The sequence below is a fragment of the Lates calcarifer genome, linkage group LG8 (genome assembly GCF_001640805.2).
Source record: "Lates calcarifer isolate ASB-BC8 linkage group LG8, TLL_Latcal_v3, whole genome shotgun sequence".
NCBI lineage: Eukaryota > Metazoa > Chordata > Actinopteri > Centropomidae > Lates > Lates calcarifer.
This window is the reverse complement of record NC_066840.1, coordinates 868,259-884,229: the sequence shown is the minus strand read 5'-3', so window position 1 is coordinate 884,229 and position 15,971 is coordinate 868,259. Positions and strand designations below refer to the sequence as shown.

Genomic DNA, 15,971 nt, shown 5'->3' with positions numbered 1-15,971 from the left:
CCTTTAACAAATAATGTCACACGGACACAAGAGGGTATTTTAGTCTCTCTGTAAGTTACAGTATAATATGCAGGGACTTCTGTAAGGTTGATGATTGCTTTGTATGTCAGGGATTCAGAGCACAACAACTCTTATTCTCTACCTGTTTGCGTGTCTCTGTGTTGCAACCCTTGAAAGATCTAAATCAAATCTAAATTAACTTCTACCCACATATGTCTACCTCTTTCTCTTCCGGGGTGTTGACCACTCCTCATACACGTCATTATCCATGTCATCATCCATGGCTGCCTCGTGGCACTAACTACACCTCATACAGAGCCGTAGCACTACCTAAATTGCGCAAGAGAGGGCAGGTCCGTCCTCCGCCTCCTCCTCACACGTTTCTCTGACCAGACTGGACCAGCCATTCATTTAGCGTTTGCTGAAGCTGCAGCATTCCCTCCGTATCCTTTGGAGTGCAGCAATGTTTTCCTGTAGAGCGGCCTGGCAAAGGTGTGGGCCTTTGGCACGGAGAGCAGCTTACAGGTTGCCCCGGGATGGTGAGTTTCATCAGCCAGCCAAAAGACATTAAAACGGAACACGAAGTGAATAGTTTGGGTTTTAACGTAATTCCTGTACTTGAACGTACCGCTTTCTCTCTGCTGTCTGTCCCACGTCCTCCGCTGACTGTGACCGGTGGAAGAGTACACCTTGTCCTCGTGTGAATTTCTCTCCATAGCTGCATCCCCGAAATGGAGAATGCCAGTCAGTGCCTGTCCACGGTACATGAAGGTCAATGTGGATTTTGGCTGCTGTTTTGCTCAAAGGTTTTTGTGTTGCGTTTGTGTCCTTCATGTTTAGGTTGTGTGGTTTGTTATTCCGCACACAAGTGTTTCTTCCAGAGAATTTGGTTAATTTTTGAGCTCTTGTTGGAGCATTTCACAATGTCACTAAACAAACACTTGTGTATCCTCTGCCGGGGTATTAGGCCGAGCAGCAGCCTGTCACATCAGATCTGTTACCCGCTGTTTGCCTGTCTGTTTCTCTGCTTTTTATATTGTATGTGTTCAAACAAACCAGTGTAACCAGGGCCCAACCATTAACACCAGTGAAGGACACAGTTTCATCTTTTGTGGGGCTCTGCTCATAAATGTCCTTACTGGTTTTAACCGGAATGTATTGCGTATACAGTATATTCTATGTGACCTTCATTGGTCTGTAGGTAGCGTGGAAACATGGTTGCCGCTGTTGTCACGTGGTGTTCGCGTGTGACGGTGGTAGAGCAGAGGCACGAGCTATACCTCCACAGTTGTTGTAGGCGTGCGCCACGAGCCGGTCGGTGTCCGCAGCTGCTCTCTCCTCCTCCTCTTTTAACGTTACACAACCGAGGAGAGGAGAAGGAAACGTTGGAAAGCGTCGGAACAGAACGGTGAGGAGGACCAGTCCGTCTGGCCTTTGGACCCCAAAAAATCACTTGTCCTGCTCTGTCGGCGGCCGGGTTCTGATATTCGCACCTTGAGTTTCCGTCCGAGCGGACAGCGTTTAGCGCGAAATATGAAACGGACAGGACGGAAACAAACAAAAGGTCCACTTACAAACTTTTTTCTGGAAGTGGACCTTGAGTTCTGTGCTCAGAAAGTCATGGTTGGTCGAAGGTGTGTTAGCTAGATAAGAACCTTAAGTGCTCCCTTTAAGTAGCCATAACTAAATCTGGGTGTAGGTGCTGACGCTGACCTCCCTGTGTAACCTCCGGGCTGACCCCCCGTGGCTTCTGTTCTCTGACTAAAAGCCAGAGTCTACAATAAGATGACATGTCTGCCCTCAAGGGCTTTCCTGTTGTCTTGCTGCCAGGCACCACTGGACACCTGTAGCAGATTACATTACAGTAATGTCCACATTCATTCAGGGGAGAGATGAAATGTGGTGGACAGCAGACCCAGAGATTGTAGCCCCTCTCCTCTCCACTTAACCAGAGGAGGGTATCATGGTCTAATCCTCTGACTTCTTCACATGCTCTCCCTTCAGTGATCCTGGATTTTCACCACTTCATCCCCCCAACTTATACCTTTTTAGTCTTGAGCTGATTAGCCAGTATAAATATCTTGTTAGAAGTTTAGTCAGACACCTGGAAACTGAATTAGTTCCTGTGAATATGAAGAGTTTAATACTTTCTGGGTGACAACAGTCAGAGTGGAATTCAGTCCCACAAGAACACATGTTTAATAATTGACAGTGTTGGCCTCATAGAGGACAGTAAGTCCATTAAAACTGTTGTAAGGCGTTTGTTTATTCTGTCCTTTTAGTTTCAGCAAATGAATTCATTTGGGTGCTGTAGGAGTTTCTGCATGTAGAATTAATTCACATACACATTTGTTGTAATGTTCAATGTAAAACTGTCGTGTATTCTGTTTGTTTTTCCTCCCATTGTATTTGGTTTATGCACTGCAGCATTCAGGTTTGCTCCATGTCTTTTTAGTTTCTAGGGTTATATGCAGTGTACATGCACTGCTTTTGTTTCCAAACAAGTTCTGCATGATTTATAAGTATTGGTAAGAGCTGTTGGCTCTGATCCAACCAGATTTTTTTTTATAATTAACAAACCCTGCTTGCCCACATTTTTGTTTCTTTATTTTTTTTTGGATCACTAAATGTTCCATCAGAATGTATAACACATGTTTTGCTTAGTCAAGTGGAACCGTGAGTTTGATGTCTGCTCCAGCACTAGTTTCCTCTGCGCAATACATGTTTAAAACAAACAGAATATTAGGCCAAACCTGAACTGTACCCTTTCTCTCCAAGGGTGTGGAGAAGTGAGCATCAGCATGCAGGCATCAAACAAGTGTTGACAGGCATATTTTTGGCAATCTAAATCTATTGCGTTAAATCCAATCAGAGTGGGAGGCATCATGAGCCAGCAGCACGCCTCAGGGTGCTGTGTCGCCAATCCCTTTTACACTGAGAGCTGAAGTTATGGCCTTCTGCAGCACTTTCCTCCTATCCTGTAGGAACTCTTCAAAGCAATTAAGATCTGTCCAGGGTCATCAATGGTGGGGACACAGTTGTTGTGGATTTATGAATCCTCTACAATCATCATATTCTTAGAAAACCTCCTGATACTTTTGGGGATCAAAGTGAGAACACATATAGGCTCCATGATGTAAAATCATATCTGAGCCATCAAATAATCAGTAACTGGTTTCAGAAGGATCTAACATGTGACCTTTAACCTGTTCCAGTTGTGCAGCGACGGCCGATGTCCTCACTTCCTGGTGGTTCTGGTGAGAACATAGTCTACGCCTTGCTGTGTGGTGGAGCCTTCGTTGGTGGTGTGTCCTATGTAAGTTGTATTGTTTTGATAATTTTATCATTTCAGCTACCCAAGGCCAACAGATTCACTCTTAATGTGAGAAATATCTGATAAAGACTTTCTGTCTCCACAGGCGTACATCACTGTGACCTCCGACAATGCCAGGTACAATGAACGTCTCTCAGAAATCAGAGCCAGACCCAAGACAGAGTGGGTACCTAAACCATGGCCACCTAAGAGTAAGTATTTCTCACTTGTATTTTTCTGCTGCTGCACTGTAAAACTAGCAGTGATTCAAGACAAACTTGCAATATATCAAATCATCACCCGGGGCTTTTGGGGCCCCTGGACAGGAACCCATGGTCAGTTGACCTCTTTGCCTGGTTGGTAATCCAGCCTTGGCTAGAGTGAGCAGTGGTAGCTGGCATGTGGAGAATGGAGATACAGTGACAAACCTATCAGGATGTCAGATGAGAAGGGTTGCTTTGAATTAAGAGACCTGTGCTAATTAATTGTGACCATTCCTCAATATCAACCGTGTGTCTTCACTCATTAGTAGCCCATTGGACTGCCAGGTGATGGTTAGTCTGATGCAGAACTGCTGTTACTAAACCATCTAGCACTGAGATTGTACATCTACAGCCAAGTAAAATGACATCTAACATCTCTTTGACTTAGACAGCAGATTTATGCAAATCATCAGTATTATTTAACAGAGTCACAAACCTGTAACTATGACAAGATTGTATTGTTGTTATAAGAGAAATGAGCATTGGTCCAAATGATAGAAGGCACTTCTGGCCTCAGCACTCCCAGTGAACAGTGTTTGAAATGATCCCAATAGCTGACACCTGACTTAGCAGTAGATGGTATATACTGAATAAAGCTATAGACACAGGGAGGACATGCATGCTTTTCATTCCTGCCCTTGAATCATTTAAGGGCCAAGTTGCCCAGCAGAGCATGGATCAAAAATGTAGTTTTCTTTCTTTTTCTTTTCCCATTTAGTCAGATGTTTGTTTGTGAGCTGCTCTGCCTCACCAGGAGCAAAACGACTGCATTCACCTCAAGCAAAGGATTATGAGACAATCTGAGATTATCCCCTGCTTATTGCAGTGTTCTCAGAATGCTCAGGCTGACCACTCTGTTGCTGTAGGCCATACTGTTGCCTCAGTGGCTCATACCACTATCATTCAGTTAAATTTCCATTCTTGGTGGGAAAGTCAGATCACCACAGCCAGGCTATGTCCAACGCGTTTCCAACCCTGGTGAAGCAGAGGGTCGGCTGATGCTCATTGATTCATAAAAAAGACCCTGAGCCTGAACGGAGTATTAAACACATACAGCTCCTCAGTACCTGCTGCCCTACTGGTATATTCTGATGCACTGTCATAGGCACAGCTGTAGACCACATATTTTAATCAAAAGTAATACAGTGGGGTAGAGTGTTTTTGTGTTGCCATTTGACTGCATGTTTTTTTAGAATGGAATAGATTCTGTTCTAAAATACATTGGTGTGCAAAAATGAGCACAAAGTAATCCTCACAGCTGTGAATGTTTGCTGTTGCTCTTAAACTGAATATTATTGAATTGGCCAAAATAAGTAGATTAAACACGTCAGCCTGGGCTGTGGGAAACTGATGGCATCTTTCTGACATTGTGTCAACCAAATGATTAATTGGTTATTTTGTGATTTATATAAAATCACAAAATAATCAACAGATGAATCTGTAATTAAAATAATTTTTTGGCTACAGTCCAGAAAACATAATTGGGTTCATGATGATGGTGACAAAGAAACCAGCTGTGTGATAACTGAATGAGCAGAGATGTGGCTGAGAGCTCTGGTAAAGCTACAGCAAAGTTTGTTTTCATCTCCATCTTGGATCCAAACCAGTGAATGGACTGGTTATGTCAAACTGCTCCATCAGTCTCCACCGTATACTTAACTGCCTTCCTACTGTAGATAGTTTATTTGAGTATGAATAGAGCAGTCAACACTGTACTTACACCACAGACAGCAGCACAATCACTGTGTACACTCACCAATGCATGAAGATAAATAAATCCACTGTAAACTGTTTGACTTCTACAGAGTCATGCTCACATGCTCACTGCTGTTATCAAGGTGAGCCATTGAAGTAGTTTTCATCACCAGTCACATGTAGGCTGAGGATTAAATCTACTGGGTTTTTCTGTGGTATGTTTTGTTTTGGAGGAATTCTTTGACCACCATCAGGCCATGTGTTTCATTTTTACATCGTAACAATCAAATAGGCAGAGCTGAACTTAGACCTGGTGTGTTTGAAGCAGATATTGTTGGATTTTCAAATGAAATCTCAATTTTCCTGATGATAATCTTTGAGAGTAATCAAATGATGATTTGGCAGACCATAAATGAACTGGGAAATGAAGTTTCTGTGTTAGACTGTTACTGATAGTTTAGCAGTGCGTGTGTATATATAACATAACATGCCACAACTTTACCTGATCCTTTTTAACTGTAAGTAAATCGTATGTGCCATGTAATAATAGTAAATACAAAATGTACTTTAGGAATCTGAGGAAACGAAGCCATTCTCTCTATGTGAAACTAACAGTGGTGTTTGTGTTTGCTTGCAGGCAAAGATGAAGAAGAGGGTAAGTTATGACGTCAGATATTTTTGCTTTCATTCACTATCACTGCCTGAGAACTCTGAATGCTCACTGAAGTGTTGATGTGGGTTTAAGGAAATGACAGCATGGGCTCGACTGTTCCTCTAACTTCACTATCCTGATTCTGACGTTTGTTACAATGAGAGCTCATGATCACAGTAATCACTGTTTTTATCAGCCATAGTTTCACAACCTCACAGTCAGCAGGAGAAAAAAAGAACACACACACACACACCTGTACTTCTTTCTTTGTGAGAACACGCATTGACATAATGTATTCCTTTTACCTCAACCATCACAGCTGAATGTCAAACGGACTCTAACCTGAGCCATTAAACCAGATCTTAACCCTTAAACAAATGATAGTGAAGCCTTCAGTGTCACTGAAGAAAGCTTAAAAATCGTGGTGTAACACCTGTTGATGCATGCTAGGACACACTCAAATGTATAAAAGTGAAAGATGAAACTGAACAAATGGAGCAGGAGTACAGATTGAAAATTCATGATGGAGAAATCCACAGAAGTATACCAGAAGCAGGTGTGGATGAAGAAATGTTTGAGCCGTATAAGCAGTCCTGGACAGTGTAAGCAGTTTTCTCTGGCTTGTCTCCAGGTCTGTTGATTAAGAGGGAACTCATTTTGATGAAAAGACCAGGACAGGGGTAAGGGATCTGTCTTTCCTCAGTCCTGATGAGGGTAGGGTAGGGTAGAGCACTGTTCAGAATCAACAGGGAGCATCTATGAATACTCAAAATCCCTGTTTACTGTAATGGTAATCATGGTCATTGGCCTGTTTTGACTTCCCTTAGTGATGCACACTGAATGGTTAGTATTTGACTTTGGTAGTTAGCTTTTCTCATATGCTGGCTAAAAATGTAATATAGAAGCAGACTAATGAAGGGCCATGCAGAGGACAGGAGACATTTTCTATGTTTAGAAATGTGCTTACACCATAATAATTCCTGGGGATCCTCTCCTGGTTACAAGATGTCCTCAGCATTTAATAGTTAAAAAAGTCAAAATAAATAAATAAATAAACATTGAAAAGGAGAAAAATCTACTGAGTTGTCCTGAATGTCAAAACCTCAACTGTGAGCTTGAAATGATTGGGTTCTCTGAAAAAAATCAAAGCTTTTCTTTCAAATTTAAAGATAAAGAATGATCAGAATGCATAGATTTAAAGATCAATCATGCACATGTAAATGTTTACTTCTGACTAATAAATTGGGAGAATGTTATAAATAATTTTGATTCCTAACCCTGTGTGACCAGCTAAGATTTGCCTTTAGTTACATTTCCATAGAGGCAATTCATCCTTCTCCTCTGTAAGTGAATCTGCAGCAATGCTGGTTTAGGAATATGTGTATACACATATTATGCATGTTAATCTTCATAGAGCTTGATTATACAAATACATGCAGCATTTTGTGGTTTCAACAAATCTGTCCTCACCTCTCCTGATTTTATCCTACTGGCCTAAAGGCCTGGTCACTGAACCAGATCCCTCCTCTGATCCCACTCAATCCCTGTTTTCTGTCCCTCTCACTCCACTGTGTTCCTCAAAACTCGTTAGAAGTAGATTAGTGCTTTAACTTCAAGTAAAAACAAACTCTGGCATTTTCTTCCAAACTGAAGTCATATGAAGAACTTTGTGCTCCAATGGAGACAAGCCTGACTGCCTGATCTCTAAAGGATGGTTGGTGGTTCTGCTTGCCCTCAGACCAACAGACACGCTGCTGTTCATTCTACAATAGGGTGTATACATATGCAGATATGCTCCACGCATGTACACTAGAAAATATGATGAGGATCTCCTGACAGCAAGAAACAATGAATTTGGCCTAAAGGCTTCTTCTCATAGATCACTGTGCTAGCAGCTTGTATCCATTTTCCACAAATTCACATGCAGAGTCTCTGTGGCTGATTTGAGATTGATGGTGACGTTGTGTACATTGAATTTGGCTTTTTAAAAGGCAAAATTTCTTCTTCTATTCCTCTAACTCTTTGTGTCTTTACTCTTTTCAGTGTAATGGTAAAGCTAAGGTCCTCTGTGGCCGCATGGATTTTCGTCCTAGAACTGGACTCTTTGGATCTGAACAAGAAAACATACCCCCCTCTCCTCCTTTCCTCTTCTCCTGTACTACTAAGAATCCTCTGCTCGGCCTAAAACCTCTGGACAGTACAGTGAAGGATATTCATGCTGCGCTCTTTCTTCCTTGTTTTACCTTGTGTTGCTAAATGTTAATGTGTAGATCTGTGAAGAAAATAAATGACTTGACAGAAGTATCCACAAACCAGTTTGGACAGGTTTTTTTTTGTTTGTAAATGGACTAAATCATTGTTAACACTACTCTGCTTCTGAATGTTAAAAAAATCACTTTGTCTTTGTGGGACATTAGCCAGTTAATCACTTAGCTGTTGAGCAAGGCCATCCAGGCTAACACACAGGAATGCACTGTTGTGAGTGATAGCACTTCATTAGCATTATCCAAAATGAATGTCCATATTTATCCAGTGGTCTGTGATATACATCTACTGTGGAGCCTAAGAGGCTTTTCAACACATCAGTGTTCACTGAGACTTTGAATATTAGCTAAGTTTTCAGAGCAGTGCCGTTTGAGTGTGAAGATGTAGATAAAATGGCATCAAGCTAGATGACAAGATTATCAGACGGCAGATTAAATGGCAGAAAGCTGCCTCCTTTTGAAACATGATTTCTGATGTACTTTACTAACTACAGTGTTCATCTGTGCATGGGGAAAGTAGAAATAAGCCTGGCAGTTTTTTTTTTTTTTTTTTTTTTGATCTACATCAGGAATAATTCAAATTGATGGACATAACTTAAACCTATAGACAGCGTTGTTACTTTATCCAGGGCACTCCTGTGTTTTCATGTTGAAAAGCATTGGAATTCAACAGAGTCATAGCATCTGCAATAAGTGTTTTCACTCAGCCTCTTCTAAAATACCAATGCACCAACATGGAGATTGATATCACTCACAGCAGTCAGTGCTCGAGTGCACCAGAGTCAAAGTTGATTCTTGTGCCAGCGCCTCACAGCTCAGCGTGTGTGTTAGTGGTTAAATGTGGAACAAATGGTGATGGGATCTCTCGGTTTAAGATTAAAGATGCATAATCTACCCAGGCTGTTTGAGTGTCTGTCTCACTGTCAGACTCACTTTCAGAGCTCCAGATAAGTCATAGCTTGTTAATTGGATGGTAAGAACCAAGATTCAACTTCACCCCCTCTCCCCTGCACCTGAACCCCCACCCCTCTCCTTACCCCCCCACCCCTTCCTCTCCCCTCCCTCTCATCTTTGTCGTGCTCCTCCCTGTCTTTCAGTTTGCATGCAGTTTGTGTCGTGACTGTGTCGCCTCTGAGTATTTTCAGATGAAGTATTTACTAAGGCAGTGGTAAGGTTTTGAGTGGCATGCCAAAAAAAAAAAAAAACTCTGGAAAACATAATTGGCTGTTAGTAGCTGTGTTTCCATCCAACTGTCCATCTGTTTCTCACATAAACTTGAGTCTGACCTTCCAAGTTCAGGGTCACACCAGAGACTTTGATATGTCAAATGATGGTGTATGATGGGAACAGTTTCATTTTGGTCAGTAAACCTTCACCAGGTCAAACAAGTGTGAGTCTGTGCTGAATTCTATTTTAATGCATTGAATTGTCAATTGAGTTAGATTAACAGTCAAATATTAAATAAGTTTTCTCAGGTTGTAATGGTTTGAATTTTGAATAAAACACCACAGCCCTGCTACATTTGAGTCTGCATTAAGAAAACAAATTAATCAATTTGTTTCTGTTGTGTAGTTGCAACACACCCTGGATGGAAACCCAGCTGCTGATAATGAATTATCCTGCCCAGTGTGGCTTTTTAGATATTAATCAAGATATCTCACATATGAAAAGAGTGATGTTTTGCTTGGTGTATCGTTTATATATGCAGCATTTCAAACTGCATGAGTCTGTAGACTGGCTGCACCACTGATAGATACTGCTGAGGGTGAGTGGCTGCAGGGCTGTAGAGTGGACGTCAAGACTGTTGGTTAGTAGTAGATAACAGAATGTGTCAGGTCTGTGAATCAAACCAATGCTGTGTCTTCCTCTGGTCCTTGTATTCCAGGTGAAGAGGAGGAGGCTGCCAGTGGAGAGGCAGAGGCCGGGGAGGAGGAGGCAGCTGCTGCTGACAGCGAGCCAGAGGCCGTTGTGGAGGAAGTGGCCGAGGTAGTCGCAGAGGCCGCTGAAGCCGTCGCAGAGGTGGCTGAGGGTGTCGCGGAGGCTGCGCAGGAAGTGGAGAAGGTTGCAGAGGAAGTAGCCCAAGTGGCCGAAACTGTCGAGGAAGCTGCCCAGGCTGTCGCAGAGCTAGCCACCACTGACGCAGAGGACTCCGAAAGCAACGGTACGACTTCTTCATCTGAGGAGGAGGCAGCTGCCTCTGAGGCCTGAGGTTCAGCACATTCACTACAGGGGGAGACACTCTCTACCAGACACACACTTGACTATATCTAAACCACTTTAATCAAAGAGTCCCTGACAGCAGGTCTTTTTCCTCTCTCACAACACTGGGAACAAAAAAAACTGTAACTTACAGTCACTGGCTTTAGAACCACTAGAGGTTAGCTGCTTCTCCTCAGGTGCTTGGGTTCACCTCTCATTGACCGTTCTCTGTTGTCTTCCTGAAAATGTATATTTCCTCTTGTATTTATTGGAGTGTGTGTAAAAGGCAGCACTGTGTGCAAACAAAGCGTTTCTTCACAGAAGGATACCTTGAGATTTTTCTGGTGTGCAGCGTAGATCACTATATATGTCTATATTATCATGTGGCCTAGAGATGCTAAAAACCAGCAAGGCCATCTTTGCAGCAGGTCCTGTGATTTACAGCTGCACACCACAGTAAGACTATTCCAAAGTGGTAGTGAGGTCTTTATGCGACGCTCATTTGCAGTTATGGGTGAAATAAATGTGATCACTCTGTGAACATACATGCAAATTGGCTCAGGTTTACCTTACCCTACCACAAGCTTTATATCAGGTTACACCAACCACATACAACTAAATAACAAGCAGGAACACCATTCAGATGTGATCTCAGCGGTATCTTTGTTACGAAGCTCCTAATGCTATTTAATGAGATTTGACAAAACATTGTATTTCTTTAACATAAACCTCTGTAATGTTGTACTGCTTTGCCAGGTATCACAGAGCAGGTACACACCTGTTTATCCTTAAGCTGACATACAGTTGCTTATATCTCACAGCAAGATGAGATGGCTCTGAGTCTGTGCAATTTTTTGTAAGTGCTGCAGTGTGTTCTGTTCCTTAAGTGTAATGTGAAACTGTCAGAAGTCATAAGGTCAGAGAAACTGTTGACACAACTCATTAGATTATCAAGTGATTCAGACCATATGTGATCATATTTTTATTTTGCTTATAACTGGATAATGAGCACTGTGAACAGTTTACAGTAATACATCGAGCCATACAATAAAGCTTTTATCAAACTGGAAAGGTTTACTGCCGTCTTCAATTTGTCTGACTTGGTCTTTTTAAAGTAATTTTTATTTGGGCTTTTGAGTCATGGTCTTTCTATTTGTTCATTCCAATTTAACAATTTCATTTTCAGCTCCCTTTTTTTTCTCATTTTCCTCACATGACCAAAATGACTTGCTTTACCCTCTCATACCACATGTATTTAAGTCATAAGTTAACATAGTTACAGTCTTGCTCTATTCATGTATTTATTAAGCGAGCATTTTAATGAGACTCTATTGCATTTCCTTCCCACCACTTTCTGCATCTGAATTTGCTAGTGTCAATTTGCAGTTCTGAAATGCCAAAGATGTGCGATGTAACCTAGAAACTCTGTAGTTATTGCATAGTTTAGTTCCACCAGAGAACACTAATCAGAGATTATTATTTTTTTTTTTTTACCATTTTTTTTCTTTCAACTATAAAATGTCCAAACCAGTACATGCTGTATCCTTACAACAAGATTCTCCTCAGATTTACTAATTTATTCAGTTTCAAAGAGTTCACAGCAATATATCCAAACACCACTTTAAAGTACCTATTATTAATAGGTTTGCAGTCTGTCCTGTCTGCTCTTTTCTGTGGGAAGCTTTATATTTTTTCTACACTTGTATGACAATAACACTATTTGGCTTGTGGCACGGTGTCTGTGGCCCTGGTGACTTTCCTGGTACCAGTTTTGTTTTTGATCAGCCTCTTCCACTTCTGTAGGTTGATCTTGCACCTGCATGTATTCACAATCCCCAAGATATACTTGATGGCTCTAAATCCTCTAGCACTAGAAGGGTTTTGCAAATGCCCAACAAGTTATTTTGGCTAATCACCTCAAGTTTTATGAGCTAAATGTGGAAAAATATAAAGTGAGCATCAGTGATGTTTGGATGGCTGGATTTTGTGTTGCAGTGCTGCTGGCAGCTGCCTCTACTCTAGAGATACCGAAGACAGCTGAAGTAAAGGAAGACTTGACACCTGGTGACGTTAAGGTTGCACCAGAGGGAGAGACCCTAGCACCAGTAGAATCAAAGCCTGTTGAAGAAATTGCTACAGTTGAGGCCCCTGCACCTCTAGAAGAAACTCCTGCACCAGTGGAGGTTGCACCAGTGGTTGAAGAGGCCCCCGCACCAGTGGAGGTTGCACCAGTGGTTGAGGAGACCCCTGCACCAGTTGAGGTTGCACCACTGGTTGAAGAGGCCCCCGCACCAGTGGAGGTTGCACCAGTTTTTGAAGAGGCCTCTGTGCCAGTGGAGGTTGCACCACTGGTTGAGGAGACCCCTGCACCAGTTGAGGTTGCACCACTGGTTGAAGAGCCCGCTGCGCCAGTGGAGGTTGCGCCAGTGGTTGAAGAGGCTGCTGTGCCAGTGGAGGTTGCACCAGTGGTTGAAGAGGCCGCTGCGCCAGTGGAGGTTGCACCAGTGGTTGAAGAGGCCGCTGCGCCAGTGGAGGTTGCACCAGTGGTTGAAGAGGCCTCCGTGCCAGTGGTTGAAGAGGCCACTGCGCCAGTGGAGGTTACGCCAGTGGTTGAGGCGACCCCTGCACCAGTGGAGGTTGCACCAGTGGTTGAAGAGGCTCCCGCACCAGTGGAGGTTGCACCAGTGGTTGAAGAGGCTCCCGCACCAGTGGAGGTTGCACCAGTGGTTGAAGAGGCTCCCGCGCCAGTGGAGGTTGCACCAGTGGTTGAAGAGGCCACTGCGCCAGTGGAGGTTGCACCAGTGGTTGAAGAGGCCACTGCGCCAGTAGAGGCTTCCCCTGTGGTTGAAGAAACCCCTACACCAGTGACACAAGAGCCACTCACCCCGGTAGTCACCACAGCTCTAGCTGAGGAACCAACCACCACCACAGCTGTGGAAGAAGTTACAGCAGCCCTTACAGCAGAAGTAGCCAGCCCTGTGGTGGAGGCAGCAGCTGCAGCTCCTGTGGAATCCTTGGCAGAAGATCCCAACAAAGAGTACATTGTAGTTGTTTTGGAGGGAACAGCTAAAGCAGAAAAGAGGCCGAAGGTGCTAGGAGTGGGGCCCATGACTGGCAGAATCATCCCAGCTCCAGATGATGATGATGTCCCAGTTTCTGAGGTACCAGATAACTTTGTTATTAGACTCATCACTGAGGCTGATTTAAAGAATCCGTCCAGATGTTTATTAGTATATAAGTGGCACAATTCTTACATTTCACAGCCTTACTTGTACAACATAACAGTTGAAGAAACAATTTTAATTATCAGGATGCTTCAGTACAACTAGATATGTAATAAAAATTGTTTCCCCTGGTCTGAAAAAAAATCACTCTAACATGGATTTTTAAAATTTTGCTACTCAGGGTAAACGACGTCTTCTTAGGATGCAAATGCAGTAGTTCCAACTAAGGTACTGAGCCTTTGACTATTTCTACCATGGAAGAGTATGCTGTGGCCACAATGATTAAAATTTAATCAATTTAACATTCCTACCCTTCACGTCCACATTGCTATGCTTCAGGTTTAAATACACACTAGGGATGCAGAAAACACATTGGGATGTATTAATATAGGCACATTGTACAGTACTATTGACTTTTGTTTTTCTGTCCTCCATCACAGTAAACAGCTCCTGAATGATGACTTTCTGTCCTGCGGAAGAAGAGGATGTGCCTTTCTCCACCACTTTCCCTTCCTTCTTTTACCCCAAAACACATTGGACTAATATGTAGTTTCACTGTGAAGGCACACAGACACACTCACACACGCATACAGTGTTAAGATCAATGCTCTCAATGCAGACTTTATAGTCCCAGATAAACCTCTGAAGTTTATCTTTTAGTAGTTTCAATAACTTTTCTTGTAACTTCTGTGAATTGCAATCTGTTTACAGATGTGGACAAAACTGAGCCATTCAGTCACCCTTTCTTCTTACTGTTACAGTTTACTGCCTCAAAAACCACTCCATGGTCACCTTAATACTCACTGCCACTTCCTGTTAGCCTAATCACTGCCCAGCCACCTACCTATACCTACAGTGTTATCTCTTCAAGCAAGGGGTGTTTTGATTCACCAGCATTCTTTACACTTCTCTTTGTGTGAACATGAACAGTTGGAAACACTTGCTGTAGTTAATGTACAAAGAAACACTGAACATGTGTGCAGGGGCTACTTTGCTACCTCAGTTTTCCTCAAGTTTTCAGTCTTTGAGATGACACTTCAGACCTCTTTTTGATGCTATCACAGTGTTAACAGTTCCAAAGCCACTGTCTTCAATAAGCACATCCTCCTCCTTTTGAAAGTGTAATTTAATACTGAAACACACAGAAACTGCTGCACGGCTCTTGTTGGATTGAAACTCTCAAGCATGATTCACTTATGGCTGCACCCCAGTTGGTGTTGTCACAGCAGGTATTTTGGACATCAGTAATTGGGGTGTACCCAGAAATGAAACAAATGTTGAAAATTTCAACCCATAGAGACACAGCAGGTGATTTTTCTTTACATTCAGCAGTGGGTTACCTTTAAGGGAGAGTTTGTTCCTAATTATTTTTCGTATATAATTTGAGTATACAGTGAATATTCAACATGTTGAGGACATCCTCCTGTTGTTATCCATATTCACTCATGTCAAAAAGTTCTTCTCATGTCCGCTTTACCCACATACACTTTCAGCTCAGCTATTGATGTAGATTTCAGAATCTCGATAAGGGATACTGGCTTTTACATAGATTGATAATCAGTGTACTGAATATTTTTTTAATGTACGTTTAAGTTTAGCTCAGCGCCATGGTTCGGTGAGGAAGTTTGTCAGGATGTTTGGTAAGGGAATTAATGGACAGCATCATGTTCTGTCAGTCCTCTCTTTTCTGTCCTTTCTAAGAGCTTTTTGTTTGTAGCAGTCCGACCTGTGTGGATGTGTAATTTAAGGTCTTCCAGCAAGTATGAACAGTCATGATACTGATGTGACATGACATTTGTGTGTGTAGGATGTGTTGCAGTATGTCTGAAGAAAAGTCTCCAATGTGAAATGCTTTGACAGCTCTGTTGTAGTTCTCTCTTCTTGGATTTTCTCATCTCAACTATTGAGTTTCTTGCTTTCTTAGCTTGCCATACTGCATTTGAAACAGATCTGGGATCACTGAAGGAAGAAGTGAAATTAGTATATATTTTTAAAAATGGAAATTAGATTCAGAAAAGTACACTTGGTCTGTCCTCAGTGCTCGCCGGCAGGTTTCTATGAAAGGTAGTGAGTGGATACCTTTGATTGAGTGAAGGGGAAGCAACTGTGACTGTGAAACATCACTGTTTTCCTGTTAAAAATAAAGAGGGATTAAATATATGATTTTGTCCATTGTCATTTTTTCCCAGGAACACTTTTCGACTTAGTACAGTGTATCACCTCTGACACAGCTGTCACAAAAACTAAACTAAAGTAAACCCCTATGTAACTTCTCAAATAAGCATAATTGAAAAATGTTAAAACACAGCCTTGCTCAGTTCAGCACAGTCAGCTACCAGTAGTTTGACCAGTGGCATGTGT

The 15,971-nt window shown here is 42.3% G+C and overlaps 1 protein-coding gene across 50 annotated transcripts; it reads left to right on the top strand.

Moving 5' to 3' along the window:
• Positions 1-317: 317 nt before the first annotated feature.
• mgarpa (mitochondria localized glutamic acid rich protein a) lies at positions 318-15,770 on the top strand. 50 transcript variants are annotated; one of them, XM_051072138.1, is made up of 11 exons: positions 326-539; positions 3,216-3,316; positions 3,420-3,525; positions 5,909-5,926; positions 10,073-10,348; positions 12,382-12,608; positions 12,648-12,686; positions 12,882-12,920; positions 13,218-13,547; positions 13,792-13,838; positions 14,051-15,770. In XM_051072138.1, exons 1-10 carry the CDS (start codon positions 464-466, stop codon positions 13,825-13,827), a joined length of 1,248 nt encoding a protein of 415 aa, XP_050928095.1. In that variant the 5' UTR covers positions 326-463; the 3' UTR covers positions 13,828-13,838; positions 14,051-15,770. The 50 variants fall into 50 exon arrangements, with proteins under 50 accessions (XP_018549890.1, XP_018549892.1, XP_050928051.1 ...); XM_051072102.1 differs by lacking the exon at positions 12,648-12,686 and adding an exon at positions 12,609-12,647 and having other exon boundaries at positions 320-539; positions 12,382-12,569; positions 12,726-13,547; XM_051072113.1 differs by having other exon boundaries at positions 321-539; positions 12,382-12,569; positions 12,609-12,686; positions 12,843-13,547.
• Positions 15,771-15,971: the final 201 nt, after the last annotated feature.

What these genes read in the sequence shown, in the direction of transcription:
- mgarpa (XM_018694374.2), top strand. Translation starts at nt 464, where the DNA reads ATGTTTTCCTGTAGAGCGGCCTGGCAAAGGTGTGGGCCTTTGGCACGG. An exon ending in TTACAGGTTGCCCCGGGATG is followed by an intron (nt 540 to 3,215) that starts GTGAGTTTCATC and finishes AACCTGTTCCAG; the next exon opens with TTGTGCAGCGACGGCCGATG. An exon ending in TCGTTGGTGGTGTGTCCTAT is followed by an intron (nt 3,317 to 3,419) that starts GTAAGTTGTATT and finishes CTGTCTCCACAG; the next exon opens with GCGTACATCACTGTGACCTC.